This window comes from Labrus bergylta, chromosome 19 (genome assembly GCF_963930695.1).
Source record: "Labrus bergylta chromosome 19, fLabBer1.1, whole genome shotgun sequence".
Classification (NCBI taxonomy): Eukaryota; Metazoa; Chordata; class Actinopteri; order Labriformes; family Labridae; genus Labrus; species Labrus bergylta.
In genome coordinates, this window is record NC_089213.1 from 5,353,201 (window position 1) to 5,378,688 (window position 25,488).

Here is a 25,488-nt window from a genome sequence, read left to right on the forward strand (position 1 = left end):
TGTGGTAGTGGGACACTTGCAATGTTGGTGGGTTTGCTGGGCTGCAGATTCGGAGGTGCACTCAGAAGTTGCTGCCCAGGGTCATGGGTCATGTTGTGTTTCTTTGACACTGGATGGGTCACTCAAAAAAAAACCATTTGGTGGAATAATTGAGAGTATGCCCACTTCTCCAGGCACCACTACACCACTGGTTGCACAAGACAAGTACAGGTAAAGAGTAGACCATTTTCTGCGTTGCATTTTCGTTTTGTGACCTTCAAACGACCAGAAGATATTATTCTTCCTATCCTATATATGTTTCATCTCATTCCAGAGCTTCCACTTTGGTTATTTTTCCACCAAAACGAAAACTTTTCCACTTAGTTTCTTTTTGACTCCTCTTCCTAGCAAACGCACAGTTTTCAGTAACTCCTTGTTGAAGTTCCTGAGGGGAGGAGGTGACGCCGTGGGGCGGGGTTTCCGTACTGTTGACGGCGCGACGTCACCTAGCGGGGCTTTCCTTCATGACGTCAGAAGGCAGCGGTCGCAGCAGAGCAGCAAGCAGCAGCGGCGGCGGCGGCGGCGGAGCGGCAGTCGGAGGAAGAGAGCGGAGCGAGCTGCGGTGAACACACAAGAGTTTCGGTGCTGCTCTCCCGGGCAGCAGAAAGAACAGAGGTCGCCTGACAGTCACCTGCCAGCGGCCACAGAAGAGGAGAGAGCTAGGCTCGGTCACGGAGGACTCTTTGTACCGAGCGGCTTTGCGATAAAACCGCAAGGAAACACCGAGGGAGGGAGCCGAAGTGGCCGCCGCATCGCTCCTGTGCGAAGAAATCCAGGGTGAGTCTTGAATGAGCTGTTTGTTACAGAAAACACTGGTAGGCTATTTGGATGTATGTAAAGAAAGGGGAGTGTAGTACAATAATGGGACATGAATCGTTAAATTATTGCTTTATTGGTTTTGTTAATCACAACATGTCAGGCACATTATCCATCTGCCTATGGGGGGGTCAACTCAAACCAAAACCTCCCAAATCATCATACCAGGGTGGGAAAATCTCATCTAACATGTTAGGAAACAGGAAGATATGAGAGCATTTGGCTGTGAGGAAACAAACCAGTGCTGCTGCAGGTCAAACTCTAAAAACCAAAATGTCTTCAGCTTCAGTACAGTCATTGTCCAAGTCCACCAGGATGCCTGAGACTCAAAATCCTTCCCCTCAAAACATTCCTGTCTGCTCCGCCACTCCCTGCTCTCCGCTCAGGCTGAAGACATGCTGTATGTTCCTGTGAAGAGGGCAAAACAATGTGAGAGAATAGATGTACCAGCTCAGACGAGATGTGGGGATGAAGTGTGCTGGAAGAGGTGGAGGTGTTATGAAGACACTGAGCCACAGAAACTCCACTCACGGGATTATTATAACAACATTTGGGGAGTTTATGTGTGCTTGAGGACAGGCTTTGTACACATGGTGGGAAAAGATGGAGTGACATTTTCCTGTGGCCTTTTTTGTGCGGTAAAAATGTACTCTGTCTGACCTTCTCGGTTAAAAAATAAATAAATGTTGAACTCTGACTCCAAAAGCAAACTATTCAGACAAACATCAGTCAAAGTGGGTTCAGTAAACAGAGGCATTGTAAGCGTTTCATAATGTCATTAAGAGGTGTAATCGGTGATGTTTTGGATCAGGGTATAATAAGCTGTTCTTTGTGTCACCATGTGAACGCTGTCCTATTGTTCTGCCGATATTAAGCAGTCAGTCTGAAACGGTGGATTTGTACAGATTTAACAGATGACAGGTGTGTAACTTTCCAGCAGCTGCAAATAATCATAACCTTTGTACTGGATGGAAATGAGCAGCAGAATTAAACAGGCATGCTGAAAAGTCTCACCATGTGTCAAATCGGGATGTCACAAAACGTTGACACGATTCTTGTAAAACCTGTTTCCATACGTTGACAACAAAAAATAGGACTCCTCTGCACCCAGTAGATGGCAATTGTTTTTAGCAACCCCTGCACACTGCCTAGATTATTATTATTATATTAATTTGTTTTAATATTCTTAAATCTCTTCTGGACATTATTAAATCATGTTCATTGATTTATGTTTAATGTGAATGATGTTGAATGTTGTCCTTTCATGGCTGCAGGATGGGGGAAGAGCTCAAGACAAATTAAGTTTTGACTCTTGAGTTTTAGCATCTGAACCGTAGCTTTACTAAATGTATTCCTGCACATTAAGCAGTGCTCTCTGTCTTTGAGTTGCAGAAATATGACTGAAACTCTTAAGTGTTTTTTAAAAGCTTCTGTACTTTTGGATATTATTGATCTTTAAAATAACGGAGATTTTATCAGTTTAAAACATGTGGCATCAAAAAGTACTTCTTTTTTTTTTTTTTTTTACAACCTTTGTGTGAAAAGAAAAAGCAGATGTTCTTTCAGAGACTGACATCCTACCTGATGCAGCCTGACGTGTCCTGACGCAGTAAATTAACCCAGCTTCAGATTCTTTCAGATTTATAAGAAAGGCAGCTATAAGGAATAAACTAAAGATCTAGAGCCCAACTCGAATATTGGTTTGTTAAAAAACGTATACAACATTAATCACAGGCATATTTTACTGCCATATAAGGAGTGAATGAAGGTTATTCTCATTATTAAAGACATTTTACCGGATTAAAAATGCAGAATTTGCTGCTTTCAAACACTGAAATATGATCGCTTCCTGGATTATCTGATCTATATGATATTCAACTTCATTTCTTCAATTGTTAAACTGACAAAAATTATTTCTGAGCAGTTCCTCTTCCTGGTACGATGTGTTTGACCGTTACCTCATTCAGAGGCAGTTTGGGTTCCCATGTCATCTAGTAGTTCAGGTTACACACAATAGCTGGGAAATTACACAATCGGTTGTAATGTGCACTGTGTGTCTGTGCTTTGTGCTGCTGTTTCCTCTCTGAAATGTGAATCCATTCTTCAAGTTTACTACTGTTACTGCTGCTAACCTCCTCCATTTGTGTGTGTGTGTGTGTGTGTTAAAGATGTGGTGTAAAGGGGCTCAGAGGTTTGCTCTTTGCGACTGTAACGCCTGCAGGCCCGGCATTAAACATTCAGCAACTCAGCAGTACGGCTCCTGAAGGCTCCTCTAATTATAGAAGCTCCCTGCCTGATTCTATGTACCTCCACCTTCCAGTGCAGCGCTCTGGACTCTGGATCTACAATGTGTGTGTGTGTGTGTGTGTGTGTGTGCGTGTGTGTGTGTGTGTGTGTGTGTGTGTGAGTAGGAGAGATAGAAATGTGTAAATGAGAGTCAGTGGGAAGGAGAGAAAATCCTCAAACTCTCCATTTGTGCACCCATCTTCATCCCACTGCATTATCTCTAATGGTCATGTTTTTTTGGGGATGGACGATTGGATGGATGGACTGATGGACTGATGGATGGATGGATGGATTGGAGGATGGATAGATGGGTGGATGGATGGATGGATTGGAGGATGGATAGATGGATGGATGCATGGACGATTGGATGGGTGGATGGATGGATTGGAAGATGGATGGATGGATAGATGGGTGGATGGATGGATTGGAGGATGGATAGATGGGTGGATGGATGGATGGGAGGATGGATAGATGGATGGATGCATGGACGATTGGATGGGTGGATGGATGGATGGATGGGAGGATGGATAGATGGTGGATGGATGGATTGGAGGATGGATAGATGGGTGGATGGATGGATTGGAGGATGGATAGATGGATGGATGCATGGACGATTGGATGGGTGGATGGATGGATGGATGGGAGGATGGATAGATGGTGGATGGATGGATTGGAGGATGGATAGATGGGTGGATGGATGGATTGGAGGATGGATAGATGGGTGGATGAATGGATGGGAGGATGGATAGATGGTGGATGGATGAATGGGTGGATGGATAGATGGGTGGATGGATGGATGGGAGGATGGATAGATGGAGGATGGATAGATGGGTGGATGGATGGGAGGATGGATAGATGGGTGGATGGATGAATGGGTGGATGGATGGATTGGAGGATGCATGGATTGGACGAACGGATGGATGGACGATGAATGGATGGAGGGATCATTTTACACAACGACTTCAACAGGAGTTTTTCCTGCCAGCCCCCTTGTAAATGTCCTGCCTGAAGTCGGGTTGAGTTGAAGGAAATGAGTCCCACTCGAGTGGATGATGGCGTTTATGTCCCGTGACTGGCGCTCTGCCATAGACTGTACGCACGCGATTGGTGTGACTTCCATTCCCATAATGTAACTACTGAAGAATGTTTTCTGTTAGCCAGTATGTCCTTCTCTACTCTTTAGTTTATATGATGTGAACACACTTCTTAACACATGCCCATATCACACTTATATTTATAAACGTGCTTTTGTCTTTTGCAGCTGGCTTATTTTCTTAGATAACTCTAAATACACTAATCTGTTGGTCCAAGAGTAATCCTGAGATTCAAATTCAGAGGTCTGGTCACTCGCAGTCTTGATAGTTACATGGAAAGAAAACAAACACGTTTCTGTTATAGTCAATGCTGCGTCATGAAAGTGCTGATATGGAAAGTGGCCAACTATGTCGTACATTTCCTCTGAAAAAGGGAGTGTATTTGAGTCCACATAAACACGTGCATCTTTTATTCCATTCAAATTGGTGTCCTCTTAAGGTGTTTAAACAAGCACACATCATAGAGTGAGGTTTATTTTACCAGATGTTTAGCTGGTTTTCTAGGGGAGAGGGTTATGCTCTCCTACACACACACACACAAACACACATTAACAGACAGTGTTCAGATTATGTGTGTGTGTGTGTGTTAGCTGAATTCCTGGGAAGAGCAGGCCTTTATGTCTGCTTGTCAGGGTGTATTTTTCCACAGATTGAAGATCTGCTTCCATTATTGCTGATATAACTCCATCAACTCGCCCCCGCATGAACACCCAAAAAAAATAATCACTTTGCTTACAAAATAACACGCCGTGTGCAGCTTTGTGATGTGGGTGTGTGGCCTCTCTGTTTCTCTGAAAAGTGTTTCTTGTAGAAATGTGAAACACATGACAGTACACAACAAGTAGCTCGACAGTTCCAGGCTGTTTTCATAGTTTCATTTGCTAAATTAACTGGAAGTGTTGATTTTTACACAACTATTCAACATATAGGGAAGTGTAATTGTTTCCCCTTTGTGTGTTTTATGATCGTCCATTCAGGAACTAACATCTTATCATCATCCAGTTTTTTATATATCGGTTCTGTTCCAACAGGTGTGATAGATAAGACACTTGCTCTTTCATTGCCAGATAAACCCCACTGTTGATAAACTTATCTACTTTAGTGCAATTAAATTAAAAGAAGCTTTGAAGTGGTTTTAGCACATTGCGGTCCAAAATAATGACTGCCTTTCATGATTAACGTGTAACAATAGGAAACGACAATAAAAATGATACCAATCTCAAATCTGCTCAATAGATATGAAGCTACATGCAGCAGCAGGTTAGCTTAAGTCAACACAAGTTGACTTGAAATAATGACTTTCTTTTATGATTCACATGTAACAATAAGAGATGTACTTTACTGTTGTGTCTGTTCAGGTGTTCATTAAAGTTTAAAATCAGTAAATATGTCAACTTTGTTCGAAACAATCGATGCAACCAGCCAGCTGGCTTATTAAGTTATGATGCTAAAACAAAATGAACATACTAACACTGAAAATGATCCACATGTTCTTCATTAAGAGCCAAAAGAAGCAGTTTGACTTTTTGTGACGTTATTGAGAGTTAATAAAAATGACACCTCTCGAGTCTGTACGAAGCTACATGTAGCAGCATGTTAGCTTAAGTTGACTTAGGTTGAAATTAACGACTCTCATTCATGATTAACATGTAACAATAAGAGACGTATCTTACTGTCTGAACAGGTGTTCATCAATGTTTAAATTCAAATTAAGGTGAGGTTAATATGTCGACTTTTGCCTAAACAATTGGTGCAACCAGCCTGCTAGCTTATTAAGCTACAATGCTAACACAAAATGAATACGGTAACACTAAAGATTATCCAAATGTCCATGTCTTTGTGAAGAAGTACCGGTAGTTTGACTTTTTGTGATATGATTTTATTGAGAGTTTGATGATTAAAATGATACCACTCGAGTCTGTAGGCCTACAATAGATATGAAGCTACATGTAGCATGTTAGCTTAAGTTTGCGTAGTTGAAAAATTGAATTTTCGACACTTGTCTTTTTCAACGACTCAACAAAAAAAGATGTAACATGTTTCTTTTAACATATTGAGCTGTTGGACCGAGCAGTCCTCAGGTGTGGGTGTAGAAATGCTTCTGTGTACACTGTGCTATGCTAACAGAGGGCAGGGCCTTTCTCAATCATTCGTTTAATTAAAAATATTGTAAACCTTTTTTTTTTTTGTGTCAATGAGATGTTAGGTTGGGGTTGTTTCTGTTTGTATAAATCCAATGAAGAAATCGTGAAACAGACTGAAGATTATAACACCATTTAATCGGCCGAGGTCAGACAACTTCATCAAACAAGCATGCTTACAAATCACTTGACTGACACAGTAACAGTGTTCACAGTGCTGCTTATATTCTGTCAAAAAGGTGCAACCCACAAATTCCTTTCTATTTGGGTGCATCACCATAAACAATGAAGATGACATGACACTGATTTTTATACGTATCAGATGTAGACTCTCTGTCTAGCAAACAGTTGCTGACAACATATAGTTGGCGCCTCTCCATATATAGATCTGCTACTACTTAGGTGTTTCACCCATATAAGGTTACAGCTTCAGACACCTAAATGTAGGAGTGTTAACACGTGGTAGGCAGACTTGAATAATACATTTCACAAAGTTACCAAGATGACTGAATTTCATGAAAATTCGTACTAACATGAGACAAAAGCAGCTGTTTGGGACGAGGCCGCAGTGAGGTCACACAGTACACTGTGAATCAACTCTGAGGTCAGCTTTTGCTTTTTTCTGCTCTAATGTGTCATTTTTTCCCTCGTTAATCAGTCGTGATCTCTTAATCTGCGTGACTCAGCAGATTCTTCTGCTCACTGGAAGTCGCCTTGAGTTGTGTGTGTGTTTATGTGTGTGTGTGTGTGTGTTCCAGATTTTTTCCTGTGCGGACAAAATGTTCTGCAGAAATCCTCTAAAGTGAGGACATTTTGCTTGACCTTGGTACTGTAACTGGAACACTTAGCCTCTTCTAATGAGGATGTGCAGTCTGTGCTGCTGATCTATGCGGTCCATAAAATCTAGCTAAAGCCTGATGCTGCCTAACAACAGAACCACGACTACTTCACTGTTGGTAGGATAAGCGCAGCTGAAACAATATAATAACTCTGCTCACTAGCTTTTATTGGCTGCACTGGCCTTTAATACGGGCCCCGCTTCAGGTACAGTCTTACCAGTGTCTCACCAAATTTAAACTCTATACTCATATTAAAATGTAATTTCGATTATATTGCACTGCTTTCATAACATCCTCTTTATAGCGTTTATTCTTCAGCTGAAGAAGCATTTTCAGACTTATTTTTATGTGTTATAAACAAAGTGAGAGTACAATTTAGTCGTGGAAAACTAGATTATCTGAAGCAGGAGTTTTTTAAGTTTCTTCAAACTAAGGTTGTCAAAAAAAAAGGACAACGTAGTAAGATGTATTTTTGGTCTTTTCCTTTACTTGACAATGGATAGAGTAGGAAACCAGGGAGGAGTGAGTGGGGAATGACATGCGGGATAGGAGCCACAGGTCGGACCTAGACTGTAAATAATAATGGACGAGGTTGAGTGACGTCACCCATCTGTTACTGCAGGAGGCTCATCGGCGGCAGCCACCATGCTGGAAATGCTGTCTCACCCTAACTTTCACATAACCTATTGACAGGCTGAGGGCTGGAGCTGAGGCGGGTTTTAATCCTCTTGACAAACCGTTACATCCCCCTCCCCCCCCCTACAGTGTGTTCCAGTGGTCAATAACTTATCAGACCTATATTTCTTTTGTACCAGGCTGAAAACATGTTCCTTTATGCTGTAAAAACGTATACAAATTATGATAATTGAAAACCTACTTCTTAAGTTGCGCTGTTGTCATGTGGCTTATTAAGCAGCCTCGTCTGCGTTCTCTAATTACACTGATAGCACAAGTTGCTATGGCAACAACTTCAAGGAATCTGCTCCTCACCTTTAAGGCCGTCCATAACCTCGCTCCTCTGTACCTCTCTGCACATCAACACACCCAACCCGCACTCTCAGGTCTTCGTCCTCCATTCACTCACTGCACCACCCGCCCGCCTGACCACCATACATCCATAATATTGACTTTCTCCATTTTGGGCATATTCCGTCTCACCATTATCCATCCTGTCTCATGAATCCTCCTCACAATGATCTTTGTTGTTCATTTTCATCTCTGCTTTGTAAGGTGACCTTGAGTGTTTTGAAAGGCGCCTTCAAATGTTAAATATTATTATTATTGTTAAGAGGATGATGTTGCTCAGGAGAAGCGTGAAAAGCAGACAAAGACGCATCTTTTCAGTCTCGCGCGCATTTCCTTTGTTGCTCCGGCTCCTTTTAGCTGATGCTTCCTGATGCGCTTTTCTTCACACACAAAGACACGAACACACATAATGCATCGTTAGCTGCTGGGTGGGCCACCTGTTCTGTTAAAGACTGTGACCCCCCAGTTCTCAGATTAGCAGGGTTTTAGTCAGTATCACCACAAACAAGTCTGATCTGAGCCGTCTGCTCTTCAGTGGATCTGTCCATTCACGTTAAAAACAACGTCATCAGTCAGTTTAGACTGCAGGCTTTTAGCTGGCGCTCTTATCCAATGTGATAAAACGCTGATCAACACCACAGAGTAATGATGTCGAAAGTAGAAAAAGATCTGGTCTGAGGTTTCTAGTTTAACACATTTTTTAAAGGAAGAATGTGAAACTTTTGGATCCAGTAGATGTCGCCCTTGAGCACCAGCCTGAAAACCAAAACAAACTGCTGTTTTGCCACATCTCCGCCATACTGAAGCCTCCGCTCTCCTCCAGCGACACACCTCCAACCTCTCTCCCCTCACAAAAGAGTCGAGCACTCTTTAGTTAGCTCGTAGCTTCACATTGCATGTAAATCGACACAGAATGACCGTGATCTAAAAACACTTACATGACATTTAAACAATCAGTGAGTGTGTTCTTCTTCTTCTCTCTAGTCCTTGACTAAAACAGCTTTCATACAAAAGGGGAGGAGCCGGCCGTCCCGTCCATGTAAACTGACAACAACACGGCCAGTGGGACTCGAGCTTCTCACTCATTGTAGACAGACATGACTCAGAGAGACTTTTAATGATATACTTGATTTCTTTTAAATGTTGCACATTCTTCTTGAACATTTGTTGCATTGTTCTGCTTTTGTTCGAGTGAGATAAGAGTTAAAATGTTATTCCTTACACATACACACTGTCAAACTGGTTTTTAGAGGCCTGTTTTGTTTGTTGTTTTTGGTTATATAATAGTTTCATGTTGAGTCTATACTCAATTCATGGACACACAGTTTTAGAGACGTGTGTGTGTGTGTGTGTGTGTGTGTGTGTGTGTTTGTGTGTTTACAGTATGCAAGGGTGGGTGCACAAGATACTGTTTAGATTTTTAAATGAAGCACTCATAAGATTTACGAGACATGTGTTGCTGCGAGAGTGTGAAGCTTTGAGGAAGTCCGGGCTTCAGAGCCAGAGCAGCATAATTGCTTTCCTGTGAATTGGTAGAGACAATAAACTCCAGTGAAGTTCTTGGGAAATTCAGACCTCAGGACATTTGATGGTAGTGTGTTTGGCAGAAATACAGAAGAGGGAGGAACTTATTTCACCATCATGGTTGTTGTGACCAGAAAAAGGCGCAGTGTGTAACTGACAGCTGATTAAGTACACAAACAAGTACTGCACTTAGGCTTTACTCTACTTCTCTCTTTTACGTATAAAATATTTGTTGTTCTTTAGTCTAATGTACTCCGGCAGCTGTATTTGTATCTTTTTTTAAGCTCACATATTATGCAAAATGCACTTCTTCGCCATGTTTTTCAAACACTAATATGAGTCCCTATTCTGTCTACAAACCCCCCCAGTTAGGAAAAAAAGCCTTCCTCTTGGTCGTTCGCCTGCTCCACTTTTCAGAAAATTATCCTTTTTAAGGAACAGCTGAAACACTGTTAATTAAATGAACCTTGTTGGGAGTGAAAAAACTCATCAATTCATTCCAACAAACGAGCAGCAGAGCAGGACGGACGCAAGTTTAGGCCATAGCCTGAATTAAACATGGATGTAGTTTAGTTATGTCCTTCATTAGCGAGACATTCTGAAGTCCATGGACGGTGGTCGCCATATTGGAAAAGCTATCTCAGCCCTAACTTTATACATTTTGATATGGGCTTAAGCCTCAAGTGGACACTTGTGAAGAACTGCAGCTTTTGCATTTTCCTTTTGAGATTCTCGGAAAGGTTACTGCTTTGTTTAGTCAAATTGGTCACATGCAGTGAGACCGCAGCGTCAGGTCTCAAGGCTAGATAGCTAGTTCAAACATGACGGATTTAAAAGCCAACATTTACTGTTAGTAATGCAATGGGACCAGACCAAGAAATCCGCCAAAGCACTTAAGATATTAGCGTGCAGATTGTTCTGGTTCCAGAGCGTTGGTTAAATAAGTGCGTTGAACAGTAAAGACTTTTTTCTTTTTCATTAGAAATGAACTGTGGCGAATAACAATCTTAGACGTGTCTGAACCGCTCTGTTTGATTGATGATGTGGGTTTCACAGCGACTCCTGTGCAGACGTGTGAGCCGTGAATCATTATCTGTTTGTGATTAAAGCGTGCAGCTCACTGCAGCACTCCTGAAGTGTGTGTGTGTGTGTGTGTGTGTGTGTGTGTGTGTGTGTGTGTGTGTGTGTGTGTGTGTGTGTGTGTGTGTGTGTGTGTGTGTGTGTGTGTGTGTGTGTGTGTGTGTGTGTGTGTGTGTGTGTGTGTGTGTGTGTGTGTGTCTCACATCAAAGCTTCAGAAAAAACAGAAAAAAAGAAATACTCAGATCTTAAACCTCGATTAAAGGTAGTAAAAACTGTCAGTTAACAATCCTCCATTCAAAAAGTTACTTTGATAAAAACTCAGGATAACGTATGTATTTGGATTACAAATAAAAATGCACAAACTAAATAATCACTTTGATGCTGCAGCTGCTAAAGGCAGAGCTAATTTTATAAACTTTATAAACTTATGACTAGCTTGTAAATCTCTCCCTGTGGATTCAGAAAGTCTAAGGGCGCGGTCACACTGGCCATCTGTACCGTGCTGTACTCAAGCACGATTGCCCCTCCGCTGCGCCATTCCCACGCTGGCCGGCACGGCCCGCGGTCACACTGGCCAGGACTAACCGTGCCTAAAAGCACGATTACCTCTTGTACATAACGCCGTAATACAACACATGCACGCTTTATGTTAAGTGAAGTGGCTAATTAGCAATCAGATTTCAGGGAGGCCCATGGCCACCTCAGCCCATCCCCTGAATGTATGAGAACGTCAAGATTTTGTAATGAGTGATTCTGACAAAATAGTTCCCTTTAAAAATAACCAGAAACTATCCATACCTCGACTTAGACTTCATAGTTAGGCGTGTAGCTGAGATGTAGCATCTCCAAGATGTCAGTATTAACTGCCTTTTTATTTGTAATCCAAATACATACGTTATCCTGAAAAAGGCCATTCAGCATAACAAGTTTTTATCAAAGTAACTTTTTGAATGGAGGATTGTTAACTGACAGTTTTTGCTACCTTTAATCGAGGTTTAAGATCTGAGTATTTCTTTTTTCCTGTTTTTTCTGAAGCTTTGATGTGAGAACAAGTCGAGGAAAGAAATATTAAGTAGTGCACGAGGGCAACCATAGAGAGAGGGAGAAAAGGAATGAAAGAGCTACTGAAACAACAAGTGAAACCATAGAAGAAAGAGGTTGCGTGTGTGTGTGTGCAGTAATGTGTGTGTGTGTGTGTGTGTGTGTGTGTGTGTGTGTGTGTGTGTGTGTGTGTGTGTGTGTGTGTGTGTGTGTGTGTGTGTGTGTGTGTGTGTGTGTGTGTGTGTGTGTGTGTGTGTGTGTGCGTGCATGCGTGTGTGTGTGATAGCTGAATTGAGCAGCAGTGGAGTAGGAGGAGAGGACAAGTGTGGAACAAAGTGTGCGTGTGAGCATGTTGATAAAAAATCAATCCCAGATTGTGAATTTCTCAGGCTGTACAGACCGATCTGCCAAACGACAACACACACACACACACACACATACACTGAGAAAATAAACATGATTATTCAATCATTAGTTCACATTTTGTGAACATGAATGTCTTAACAGGACAAAATCTGACGTTATGTAACCGGGATGCTGATAACTTGAACCATCCAAACACTGCAAAATGGCACTGAAGAAGCTTTTAGCCTCAACAGCCTCGGACCAATGAAGCCCCTGATTTTAATAATCATGACAAGATTTGATAAAGAGACTTATTTTGGATGATCAAACGTTCTGGATTACTATGAAGGATTGCTGTGATGATGACTGGAAGGTATAGGGCATGGCATCATCAGATACTATTTGTTAGGCAGTGTCCAGGGTTTCCTTTCAGTTTTACTCCTACAGGTTTTAAGGCTTTGTTGAATTCCCCCTTTGAGATTCCTTTAAAGAAAATCAAAACCAGGACAGCAAATCAGGAGTGAGTCTTCAATTAGAAATATGAGGAACAAGAGTAAAGAGATCCGACAGAGGATGACGAAGTCCTCTCTTCTGAGCTGTCGTTTGAAGAAAGCTCCTTGATAAGATCGTTTGTATCAGCACTTGAGCATGTCGCCTCCGCGCTCTGTAAAAAAAACAAACAAAAGCAGGTCTTTGGAGGGAGGGAGGGAGGGGGAGAGAGAGAGAGAGAGAGAGCGAAAGAGAGAGAGAGAGAGAGGTGTTTCTTCATCAGGTGTCTTGTTATTATGAAGCAACATCACAGGTTTAACATGCGTTTTATGATTCACCAGTTTGATTCCAGTACATGGAGCACCGATCAATGGGCCTAATGGGAGTCCTGTTGTGTATAAGGATGAAAGCAAACACACACACACACACACACACACACACAAGCACACACACACAGATCTGCTGTTCAAGTTTGCTAAAATAGTGTTGAAATCAAAGGTTTCATCTCAAAAAGCATCGAACGCTCAGGGATCTGTCACAACTCACAAACACACACAAACTTTTGAAATCTGCCATCTGTGTGTGTGTGTGTGTGTGTGTGTGTGTGTGTGTGTGTGTGTGTGTGTGTGTGTGTGTGTGTGTGTGTGTGTGTGTGTGTGTGTGTGTGTGTGTGTGTGTGTGTGTGTGTGTGTGTGTGTGTGTGTGTGCGTGCGATGCTCAGGGTGCAGCAGAGGAGAGGGCCATTACACACTCAGCCTGTGGGAGGGTATATTTAGGAACTGTGGGCTTTTTATACACTTACACACTTTTTCGGAGGAGACCGGTTTGACCCTGAGAGGATGGCGAGTGCTGGCTGCCATGGCAACTGTTGGACGGATGCATGAGTATGTGTTGGTACTTGTGTCTGTGTGTGTGTGTGTATAAAAAAGGCAGCATTTACTGTGTATAACTGTGGAACTCCTCCTCTTTTATTGATTTTTGACTGGGACTCAGAAGAATGTATCCGTCCTCTTCCTGTATCGGAAATAAAATGTAGGTTATCAACATCTCCCGCTTTTTAACGGGTGTAATTCTAATTCTAATTCTCTTTTGGTCTTGATAAGTCGTCTCTTCATCCCTAGCTTGTCCAGAATGCGGCTGCACGTCTGCTGACAGGGAAGAGACGCCCTGATCATGTCCCAGCATTTTGTCATCTTATTAAGCCCCTATTTTATGTTTTGATTGTGTAACTTTTGTAGGCCTACGTGGTCATAACGAGGTCTTGGGGAGCTGAGGCGTCGATTGTCAGCTTAAACGGCATGCTAGGCTACATCCAACTCTGCTCTTTCTTAAAGCTACGGATCGCCTTTTCTCAGGTTATGACAACAACAGGCCAAAGTTACAACCACGCAGCTTCTTTTACATTTTCGTTCCCTCACTTTAAAAAACCCCCCAAGAACTCTTCATATTTTTCCATCAGCAAAGCAAAACTCTTACCATGTTACCATAGTAACCAGGCCAAACATGAAAACAAAAGCACCTGTCTGACGTTCGAAGCCAGGACAGGCTTGGATTACAATTTTTAATGGCATACTTTTCAAGAGGTATGTTTTGAATTTGGAAGCTGCTAGCTAAATAAGAGCCTTTAAGTAATCATGCAAAACATTGTCCAAGTAGTCAGTTAATTGTTTCAATAATTGGTGACTAGTCGACTGTCAAAATATTCTTTAGTTGCAGCCCTTTGATGAAATTCCTCAAATATTAGAACTCCTTCAAAATGCAGCTCTCGTCTTAGAAACATCCTGCCTGACTCCACTATGAATACACCAAAAACAGTCAATGCAGTCGTCTTAATAACAAGTCTTTAAGAAAAATATAAATTACAAACCAAGGCCGTCTGTGTCTTTTATGACCTATAAATGAGAACAGACTCAGACTGAAGCCCACACAGTCTGTCTGCTCCTCAGTGAACGCTCAGCTCACCTGTCAATCACTCGAAGGCTGCACCCAGAAAAGAACACACACACAGGGTCACGATTTCTTAAATGGTGTGACATTTGCTGAGTCAGCACTACACTGTGTGTGTGTGTGTGTGTGTGTGTGTGTGTGTGTGTGTGTGTGTGTGTGTGTGTGTGTGTGTGTGTGTGTGTGTGTGTGTGTGTGTGTGTGTGTGTGTGTGTGTGTGTGTGTGTGTGTGTGTGTGTGTGTGGCCTTTGTAAACAGAGAAGCTGGTTAGATATTTGCTAGTCTGCTTGTTTCTTGCTCTTTCAGTGTTTTCGTTTTTTGCACTTCATCCTCGCAGTTTGGGGTTGTAACCCCTCGTCTAAATTTAAAAGACATGACCACACCACGTACGTTAGGACTCCACCACACACTACATGTAAGTTAATAACACAGGAGAGCTCTACACACACACACACACACACACACACACACACACAACTTAAAACAGCTCTCACAGCCTGCGATTATAGTGGGAACACAGGATGTAATTATCAGGCAAGTGTGTGAGTGTTTAAATATCACTTGAAGTGTGTGTGTGTGTGTGTGTGTGTGTGTGTGTGTGTGTGTGTGTGTGTGTGTGTGTGTGTGTGTGTGTGTGTGTGTGTGTGTGTGTGTGTGTGTGTGTGTGTGTGTGTGCGCGCGCGTGCGTAAACACAAGCACCAGAGTCACAGAGCAGGTCGCTGTTTTGCCTCGCTCATAGTGAGCGTCGCCATGGCAACGGCACTAGCAGCACAGTGTGAAGTGGAGGAAGAGCTTGCGCTGCTCAGCGTGATGGAGAAAGAAAACGAGAGAGAGAGAGAGAGAGGTGTTTCACATGAACACACAGCATTGGTCAGGTCGGCGGATGATGTCATGAATTTAATGGATGTTAAAATCAGGCTTTTGTGTTTTTAACCTTTAATCGTTGTCACTAAACACATATTGTGTAATGTTTTCCTGCGTGTCTGAGTCTGTCTGTGTGTTTAAGTGTTTAAGCCCATCAGTTCAGGGTCACAAGAGTTAATGATCACACTGAAACTCAGGAAGAGCAGAGAGAGAGAGAGAGAGAGAGAGAGAGAGAGAGAGCAGTGTGTGTGTCATACTGAGCATGCTCTTTGTGTTAACTTCCTGCTCTCTTCCTGACAGAAAAGAGCGTTCAGAGAGACCCGGCGTTCAACAAGAAGGAGACGGAGGCGAGCAGAGGAGACGCTCTGAATGCAGCTGAAGAGGATCAATCCACACTGAGGAATAAAAGACACTGCGCTGTGGATTTCTCCTTTTTTTTTCTACAAGGAGGATTGACATTAACGGTAACAGTAATGTGTGACCTCCACATCTGCCTGGTAGAAGACAGACTTTGTAGTTTTTCTTCTTTTTGAACCTTTTGACCGTTGAGTTTTAGAGGAACTCTGACGGGAACTCTTTTCCTTTTGAACTTTCACAATCGCTTTTTTTTTTCTCTCTGTTTTTTTCCCCTTTCTGTTATCTCCCCGTGTCGCTTCGAGATAACGTTTTTGTTACTCTGAAAAGGAAGCAGAGGAGCTGACTCACTCAAGTTTCTCTAACAGGAACTTGAGAAGCTTTTTCATTCTACTTTGGCTTTCACAAGGGGACAAATCCTCTCTTGTGTGTGTGTGTGTGTGTGTGTGTGTGACAGAGTGTGTGTTTGTGTAGCCGAGTGTCCCTGTGAGATACATTATCGTGAATCAGGGGACAGTTAGCCGACTGTTTTGTGTCCTCCGGGAAAAAAATGGGATCAGAAAAGGACTCAGAGTCGCCTCACTCCTCGGTGAGCGGCGTCCCAAACCCTAAGTGCCGAGCGGCCGGCAAGCGCCAGGGCCGCATCTCCTTTCACAGCCTGTTCCACAGCAAACGAGGCTCCCGGGGCGCCAAGGGCCCCAAAGGAGGAGTGGCCCCCCCTTTGACCCATCATCTCCACACACAACAACAGCTTCTCCCCTCTGCCTTGAGCTCAGCGTCCGCCGCAGCCGCAGCCGCAGCCACGCCAACGACAACCACCACCACAGCCGCGACGACCCCGCAGGATGCCGGCAACAGCACCCCGTCAAAGCCACTGTCCTCCAGCCAGCCGTCCCTGGGCGGAGCCCCTGCTGCTGGCGAGAACAACCTCCTGGAGTGCCCCCTGTGCCTGGTGCGCCAGCCCGCCGAACAGCTCCCCGAGCTGCTGGGCTGCAGCCACCGCTCCTGCCTCTGCTGCCTGCGACAGTACCTCCGCATCGAGATCACAGAGAGCCGAGTCCAGCTCAGCTGCCCAGAGTGCGCCGAGAGACTCGCCCCGCAACAGGTGGCGGACATCTTGGATGATGCGGCGCTGCTGGAAAAGTACGAGGAGTTCCTGCTGCGGAGGTGCCTCGCATCCGATCCAGATTGTCGATGGTGCCCAGCGCCGGACTGCGGGTAAGAAACTGCACATGATGATTCTTCTTACTGCTGAACTGCATGTTAAAGTGCTGAGCTTTAATCATCAGCTGGCTTGTTTGTGCTCGTTTTTAGATTTCCTTTTGTTTTTGAGATAATTCTGTATTTTGTAATTCTGCTGCCCAAGGCTACTAAAACCAACAAGGCCTTTTGCAATCTCTCCGACTAATATTCTTGTTGCTAGGTGTTGGGTTGCATCTGATATTTTTGATCAAGCATTTCAAGGTCATTTAAGTATTTAACACAAGCTTTGAAAACCCCAAACTCACATTTCATCAACAAGGAAGTCATAAGGCTCCAAAACCCAAAAGAAAAACTAACACAATAGAGTTCAAAGCGTCTTTAAGCAAACAACCTTCACACTGAGATCATGTTCCGTCTGAACGAGAGTTAATGAATGTTTTGGAGGAGGCGAGCGTAAACTTAAAAGTTGTTTGTCTTGGCTCTTCTGCACCACTTTCATCTATGTTTGTTTCCATCTCAGCTTCCTGTGATTCTGTATCAAGTCGTCCAATCAGAGTTCAGGCTGGTAATTTCCTCCAGATCCACTTTTTAAAGATTCTGGTGTAAATTGTCTTTAGGTCCTGACAGAAATGAATAACTCATGTTCTCTGAAAAAGGAACAAAGAAAATCCGTCCTCTGTATCAGCTGTAAACCTGTAAAAACTTCCACCAATGTCTGCTACGAGGTACCAATCTGATGAACCAATCACAAGCCTCTCATGAGACATGAGACGACGTAGTTTCTACACAAGAGATGAGCCGAGGTCCACTTCTGGAGCGACGGCGCCCGCGCATGTTAGTGAGGGGGGCGGGGCTTTAGAGGGAGCACAGAGGGAATGCTACTTTCAAAATCAAGCTAGTTTAAAAAAAAAAAAAAAAAAGACTTTAAGGTGATGAATAAAAACAAACAACCCAAGAGTATTTCTCGCTAAAGAATTTGTCTGGATGCTTTCGCTGAAATCTACCGTCCTGCTCTTTTTGATTCAGGTCGTGTAGCTGTGTGAAAAACAGAAACCGAAAGATTTTAAGCCACACAAAAAGTGAAAGTTGTTGCAAAGCTTTCAGGTACTTTGAATGTTCTGACACAGACGGTTGATGTTGGCGGTAGTTTGGTTTTGTGATGTGTGATTTATATCGGGATTAAAGCGGAGACAGAATCAGCTTTGACACAAAGAAGGCATCGCTTGTTAGCTTAGTGCGAGCTTAGCTTCTGAGATGATGGATGTTAAATCTTCATAATCAGGCCGATGTAATCGTCTCTACTGTTTTCTGTTGTTCCTCCTTTCTCTTTCATTTGCTTTCTGGTCATTTCCTCGTTCTTTCTGCTGTAATTCCCCTGATTCAGTTGAACGCCGTTGCTTCATATTCCACTGTAATGACGGCCTTCCTTTGTTAGACACAACAGGGACCAGCCTGTTAGAGAGAGAACGACGAGGTGTGAAAGTTGAATTTGAAAGTGGAGGTCACAGAGAGGGAAACTGTAAGTGGGTTAGAGACGTGGAAAGTCGGCCCTGCGGTCGGAGGAGGGGAGGGTCCGATGAGGTTTGGAGGTGCAGCTGCTCTGGTTGGGTTTTTCTGGAACAAATGAGAGGCGTTTGTTTTATCATAGGAGGCAGGAGTGATTCATTGTGTTTGTGTTGCTGTGTGTGTTTGTGTTGCTGTGTGTGTTTGTGTGTGTTTGTGTGTGTTTGTGTGTGTGTGTGTGTGTGTGTGTGTGTGTGTGTGTGTGTGTGTGTGTGGGAAGGAGGAACCCAGATTTCAGTAATATTTTTCTGCTGCGGTTTGGTTACAGGTACTGTTACAGGGGAAGGCCAGGGAGTCTGTGTGGTAACTTTGCATAAATCTGTATTTCTAAGTGTTGATCTGTCTGCATTTGTTTCCGTTTCTCTGTTGCTACGTGTCTTATCGCTTCACAAAGCACGCACACTTCCGAGGTTTTCTTCATTTTTAGTTGATGCAACAGCTTCCCAAAATGAAAGCAGTAAATGTCCTCATAGCAGGCTTTAAATTATGACAAGCACAATAATTTGCACAAAGTTTACCACCTGTAGAGTTTGCAAAAGTGTTACAAAGATTCTTGAGTTTTTGATTAATTTCAGTTAATTTCACATGAAAACATGAATTCAAGAAGCTGGTTTAGTTCACAACACTGCAGCTTTTTGCTGATTGTCATGTTTAGCTGGTGTAAGCTGAAGTTGCCCACATTTCTGATACTTCAATTCTTTAGTATACCACATGTTTACAATCCAAACACTGATTTATTGATGACCAAAAGAGAGAACAGGAGCACTTCTGGTATCCCTCAAACCACCGGTGCTCATGGAGGAAAACTTAAACCATAAAACATCGTTGTAAATAATCCAGGTCCAGGCACTCAGGGAGGCCTTTAATTCATAGGGCTACAAACATTAAAATACACAGGATGACTTATACCGATGTTTTTTGGTCTTACGTTTTCCTCCGCTGATTGATAGATATTAGATGTTTTTGTGATGGATAGTATTGGAAAGTACAGAAGCTTTAAATTATCTCCAGACCTTCAGTCATAGTTTAAACCAGAAGCTGCTGTAAGAAAGAGAGCGCTCTGTCTAAATTTGCAAAAATGCAACGGCAACACTTTGGTACTTAAACGTTGCGCAAATAAGTAGCTAATGTATTTCTGTAATTTAGAAAGTGTGCAGAAGTTTTCTTTCAATTTTTGGTGATTAAAAGCAAAAAGATGATGTGGCGGCCTCATGTTTTTTTTTGGTTAGCTGAATGCTGACACACAATGGAACAGTGGTGAGTTAAACATGGTTCCTGTGTAACCATCTGTCGTTTGTTAGCATGTCTTCAGTATGTTACACTACAGGTGCTTCACAGGACACTAACTCCTTCTTTTTTGGATCTTTATTTAGATCAGATCGTATAGATAGGGCGGGGGAGAGAGTGGAGAATCAAATGTGGCAAAAGGAGCAGCAGGTTGGACTTGGACCAACACCTGTTGGTTTGGCTTTTGCCTGAGGGGCATCCAAAACAGCCATGTGGGGGTGCCTTGAAACCGCCTACCTTCTCCGGTCTAAACAAATCCAGAGCGTTCAGGAGCAGAATCTAAAGTTAGAAGGAGGACATACTGGCTGCTGCATTGTTGTCAGAGAAGCCAGCACTTCAACATAGCATGTTTCCTTAATGTCTGATCATATAGTAAGATCACTTTATCATTTCAGTCAGGAGATATCTTACTGATTGGACCCTTAAAAGATAAACACAGAGTCAGTCTATATTAGCTCAGAGGTTCATAGTTCTAAAGCAGTCGAGTAATTAGAAGTTAATTGCTTTCTGGAGATGACTCCAGAACAGCCCAGATGTTGCTTACACATCACAGCTAAACATCTGGCAATCATGAATAACTTGCCGTCACATTTGAAAGAAAATACTATTTGTACCCTCTGAATGTGCGTCAAACATATTTTCTTTGAGATTTCATTCGGCCCGTTTAAGTTTCAAAAGTGTTTGGTGTTTTTTTTCCTCCAAACAACGTGACCTCTGAGTCACAGTGAGCATCCATTTCTGTTTTTATAGTTTCTCCTTTTAGTAAGAGTGTGTTCAGCCGAAGACTGAGCCCGAGAATAAAAGTGAGAGGGATAGTTTTCACTCCCAGTGGAGAGGAAAATCAACATCTAGAGGGGTGTTTAACTTCTGTTCAAACTCTTATTCTAGAAGTCGTACATGTGTTTATATCCCTGTGTGACTTTTCTCTCTCTGTCTTAAAGGGACAGCACGATCAGGGTGAGCACAGTCTGGCCAAACCTCGCTGACAAAAAGAAGGATTTTAGGGTTAGAGTTCAAATAAGGGGATCGGTTCAAGTAGAGCTCGTGGGTAGATTGAAGATCTAGGTCAATATAGAACCCTACCAAGAGTGTGTGTAGGTGTGTGTGTGTGTGTGCGTGTGTGTGTTTGCAGCAGCGGTATCATAAAAGCAGAGGTTGACCACTGCTGACCTACATATCCACTGAGATGATCCTGCCTGTGACGGCAGCAGTGACTCACCGCCTCTTTAAGTCGGAGTCCAAATTATTATTCACCACAAACAGTCCAGACACCACACACGCACACACACACACACACACACACACACACACACACACACACACACACACACACACACACACACACACCTGGCAGCTACAGCTTCAGACTGTCGGTCACTGGAGAGGTGACACCCGGAGAAAGTTAAATAGGTGTGAGTTTCCTTCATTATAACTGTGAATAGAGTGTTTATAGATGAGAATGTGGCTGTGTGTGTGTGTGTGTGTGTGTGCGTGTGTGTGTGTGTGTGTGTGTGTGTGTGTGTGTGTGTGTGTGTGTGTGCAGCATATTGACCCACTTGTCTGAGTTATGTAAATGTGACCTGCTTCTTGTGTCTTACCTCCATAACAGTAAGTGACAATATAAGTGTTTACATATTTATGACCTACATGTGTCCTATTAGATATGATACAACATTTAAATGTAATATATTACATCTCACGGGCACGTATCCATTAAATGTTCCACAGTGAGGGTTTAGGAGTCTTAGGATATTTTCAGATTTCAGTCCATGAGGAAACACAGTATAAGCGAGCAGGAGGGGGCGGTGACGTCTATAACCATAGACTGTTTGCCGGCGTCCGGTTTGATCTCCAGTTACAGTTAGCTGTGGTAACACAAGCAGGATTAGGAAATACAGAACCAAACTGTACCAAACTGTACTGAACTGTACTGAACAGAAACACGCCTACGAATGATTAAAATAATTGCTTTGTGTCTGCAGGATGAGTAAATGTGCAACCACCTGCTCGCACAGCTTTAGCATATCAAAAATAAAACAAGGTTAGTTTTTAAGGGCGTTGTCGGGTGTGCTCATCCAAACACATTGCATACAGGTGCAGGATAGAAAAGGTATTTAAACCGCAGAACAAAAGGGGAAGGTCTGCGCACTGTTCAGCTCCCAATGAGCAAATGCATTAAGTCCGTTCTTCTGCCAATTACACGGCTGAAAAAAACGTTGTTTCTGCTGAGTTTAGAGGAAATCTAAACTCAGCTTACTGAAAATCATCAAGCTACAAAATCATTTGAAGTGTTTGCGGACGCTTGTATTGTGATTTTATTTCAATGTCACTTCCTTCCTTTACTGTGCAGAACTTCGGTCAGTGCATGTTGTTTTTTAATTTGCCTTTATAAATACGTTTGACTCGACTTGACTACAGTTCAACAGACGTTGGAACGATGTGATGGTTAACCTGAGCTGCTAAACGTTTTAAAATGACATCCCCAAACATATGAAACATAAGACACCATGAAAAGCATCAGTGGAGCTTTTCTGGCTAAATTAAATCAGTGATCTCTGCTACAACCAAGCAAGACAGATCACACAAAACAGACAAAAAAAACCAGGGTGACTTTCTTTAGATTTCAGCGTTTTTATCTCTTCCAAATATTTAAAAAAAAAAATGATCCACCTCGTCTCCGTAGAAACCTCAGGCTGTTAAAGCATAAGAACACATTTGTTCACCTCTCTCCTGCTCTTCTTATCTGACCAATGAGGTCTCATCCTGTGTGATTGTCACGTCTGAGTGTCCTTCTGCCTTCCCCCCTGGCTGTCAGTTTCCATGGCGACTATCAATGCTGCGTAGAGGGAGCGTTGCCAGGGGTAACCAGAGTTGGGGACTTAATTAAACAGATCAATGCGTGCTCGCTGGACGCGCGGTGTGCATGCCATTGTTCTGGATTTTTTTGCCGTCGGTGTCACGTCATGTTTGTTTGTGAATCTGCTGCGCGTTCAGTTCAACAAGCTGCTGTTAGCGTGTGTGTGTGTGTGTGTGTGTGTGTTGTGTTAACAGGCTCAGCAGGAGTCCCAGGTGGCTGCTGGTGGAGCTGAACACTGTCAGGACTGTCTGTGCATGTTTCCTCTCCACACGCAGCGTGTCAGCACTCATAAAAACTCCCCCGCCTCTCCTCCCCTCACTCTCGTCTCCTTCTGCTTCACGTTTACATCCACATCATCACACGAGCTGCTCTTACCCACCTTGCTTTTCTGTCACTCTCTGCCCCTTTGTCTCCTCTTTCCATCCTGGACATTTCAGCTCAATTTGCCTTCAGCGACGCGTCAAAATCCACCAATCGCGAGACAGCGTTGAAGGAGGATGCTCTCCCAGGGAAGAGGTGTCGTGGCAACCTGTGCTTTGTACTGCAACAAGTCCTGAGTTAGCCAATAGACACGCAGGTGTTTCAATCTTTATTGTTTTCATTAAGCATGCTAGCAGCTAAGGATGAAGGGGAGGCTGTGTCTGTCTCTTCCTGTCATGTGATTTTACCCGGACTGAAATATCTCAGCGACTTTTTTAAATTGATGCTGTAAAATGTTGCTCAAATTGGTGACTCCAAGAATAGGACTGTAAAAAAATACTGATGTTTCCTTTATTACAGTAACAATAAGACCCTTTAAATCACATTTAAAAATGGATTTACAGATTGCAAGCAAAGTGAATCCAATTTTAACAAGAAAATCACAAAAACAAGCAAATCAGGAAACGCGGAGGGCCAAGGAAAGAACCGGCGCAACATGACCAGAAGTGAGACCAAGGGGACAAAAGATGTGAAAAAACATTTTAAAAAAAGAGCAGAGAGGAAACAGAGAAGAAGAAATAAAAGATCACACGGGTGGTGGTGGGGGGGGGGGACTCATGTGGTCTGGGAAATACCAGACAGTGACTAACGGATTTTTCAGAAATGTAAAAGTGAGGTTTCCACATGGTGGTAAGAACCAGATTAGAAAAAAAAAGAGGAATTGGTGAAGAGGTCGTATTTCTAGTGCCCAGTTTGTTCATTAGTCATCTGAACCTCTGCTGCTCTGTTTCTGTTTAGACGAGCTCAAAGCAGAGCGCTGACGCTGCAGGAAAAAATGCCAAACTGGCATCTCTGTGTTTTTGTTTCTCTTGGTTGAATTGAAAGTTTTAAACTTTGGGATTTAAAAGTGGAGTCAGTGTGGTGACCGGCTGACCTCTGAGGAGTGATGTGGATCCAGTCAGCTTCATCAGGTTTTATCTGTCTTAGGAGCAGAGTGAGGCGTCTCTGCAGGAATGACGCTCCCTGTCTCATCTTGTCCTCCTGTCTCCTCTGATATCGGTTCATTTAGTCCACTCTGACAACGGGCCCATCACGCTCTTTAAAGGGATGGAAGTGAGTGACGTGTTGGCGCTGGTGTGTTGGAGGCGTTCCAAAACAATTACAAGTTTGCCAAATAATCACTTTGTGTCCGCGCTCTTGTTCTCTTCTAATAGTGTAACTGAAGCAGCTGAGGAGCGTGCATTAAACTTGCATCGTCTTTGTGTGACAGCAGAAAATGTTTAAATCCCGGTTTGCTTTTGTTTTCCCTCCTCCACACTTTGCTTGGTGACAATATTTGATGACCGGGCTCTTTTGTGATTCCGTCAGTGATTGACAGCTTCCTTCTCTCTCTCTCTCTTTTTAATTGCCTTTTTTTGTTGCCTGTATTGTTTTAAAATGTCAACCTGTCGGCTAAATTTAACACCGAATACTTCGTTACAAGTGCCAAAATGTTGCACAGAACTAATCAGTGTTAAACCAGGCGGCCACTTCTGGTGTTGAAACCGATGCTTAAGTGCAACAAAAACTGCAGTTCCTTGAGTGTCCACTTGAGGCCGGCTCAAAAAACCAAAGAATCTCCATTAGATCCCATTTTAAACTCCCCAACTTCACAGCAGAAATAAACAGCTTGGGGCATTGTTTAGTCTAGTGGTTATGGTGCGCACCCCATGTACAGAGGCTGTTGTCCTCATTGCAGCGGCTGTGGGTTCGAATCCAACCTCGGCCCTTTGCTGCATGTCGTTCCCTCCCTCTCCTCCTAAGGTTTCCTGTCTCTAAATAAATAAAGGTAAGATGGCCAGAAAAAACAAAAAGAAATAAACGGCTTGGTACAAAAAGAACGGGGTTTTGGTCATTTGGTTGTTCTCTGACAGCGTGCTCATGCTGCGACCAGCGCCAAGTCACGTTTGGCTTTTCTTCCCCTTTGTTTGTTTTTTTTTGGATGTACTTTTTGTCCTGTTCTGCCTTGCCGCAAAACCAATCGTCAGACATATAGTATAAAAGTCGACAAATAGATGTTGAAAATAAATCTTAAGTTTGATAAAGCTGCATGAAGAATAAGTCTTTTGACAAAAAAAAAATCAGTTTTGACCTCCACAGAGAAGAAGCTGTATCATTTAAACATGCCTGATTTAGTTTGACTGGTTATTTAGGAAATTTAGTTATTTATAAAAGTTTAGTGTTCGTTGGAAAGTTTCCCTCCAAGCCAAAGAATCTGATGGTTTCTGAATGTTG

The 25,488-nt window shown here is 42.9% G+C and overlaps 1 protein-coding gene across 1 annotated transcript in view; it reads left to right on the forward strand.

The window, feature by feature from the left end:
- Positions 1 to 511: 511 nt before the first annotated feature.
- Positions 512 to 25,488, forward strand: part of rnf19b (ring finger protein 19B) — a 38,517-nt gene continuing 13,540 nt past the window's right edge. Inside the window, exons 1-2 of the mRNA XM_065947964.1 lie at positions 512 to 816; positions 15,831 to 17,102. Coding sequence (XP_065804036.1) covers positions 16,435 to 17,102 — 668 coding nt within the window. The 5' untranslated portion in view covers positions 512 to 816; positions 15,831 to 16,434. The remainder of the gene's footprint in view (positions 817 to 15,830; positions 17,103 to 25,488) is intronic.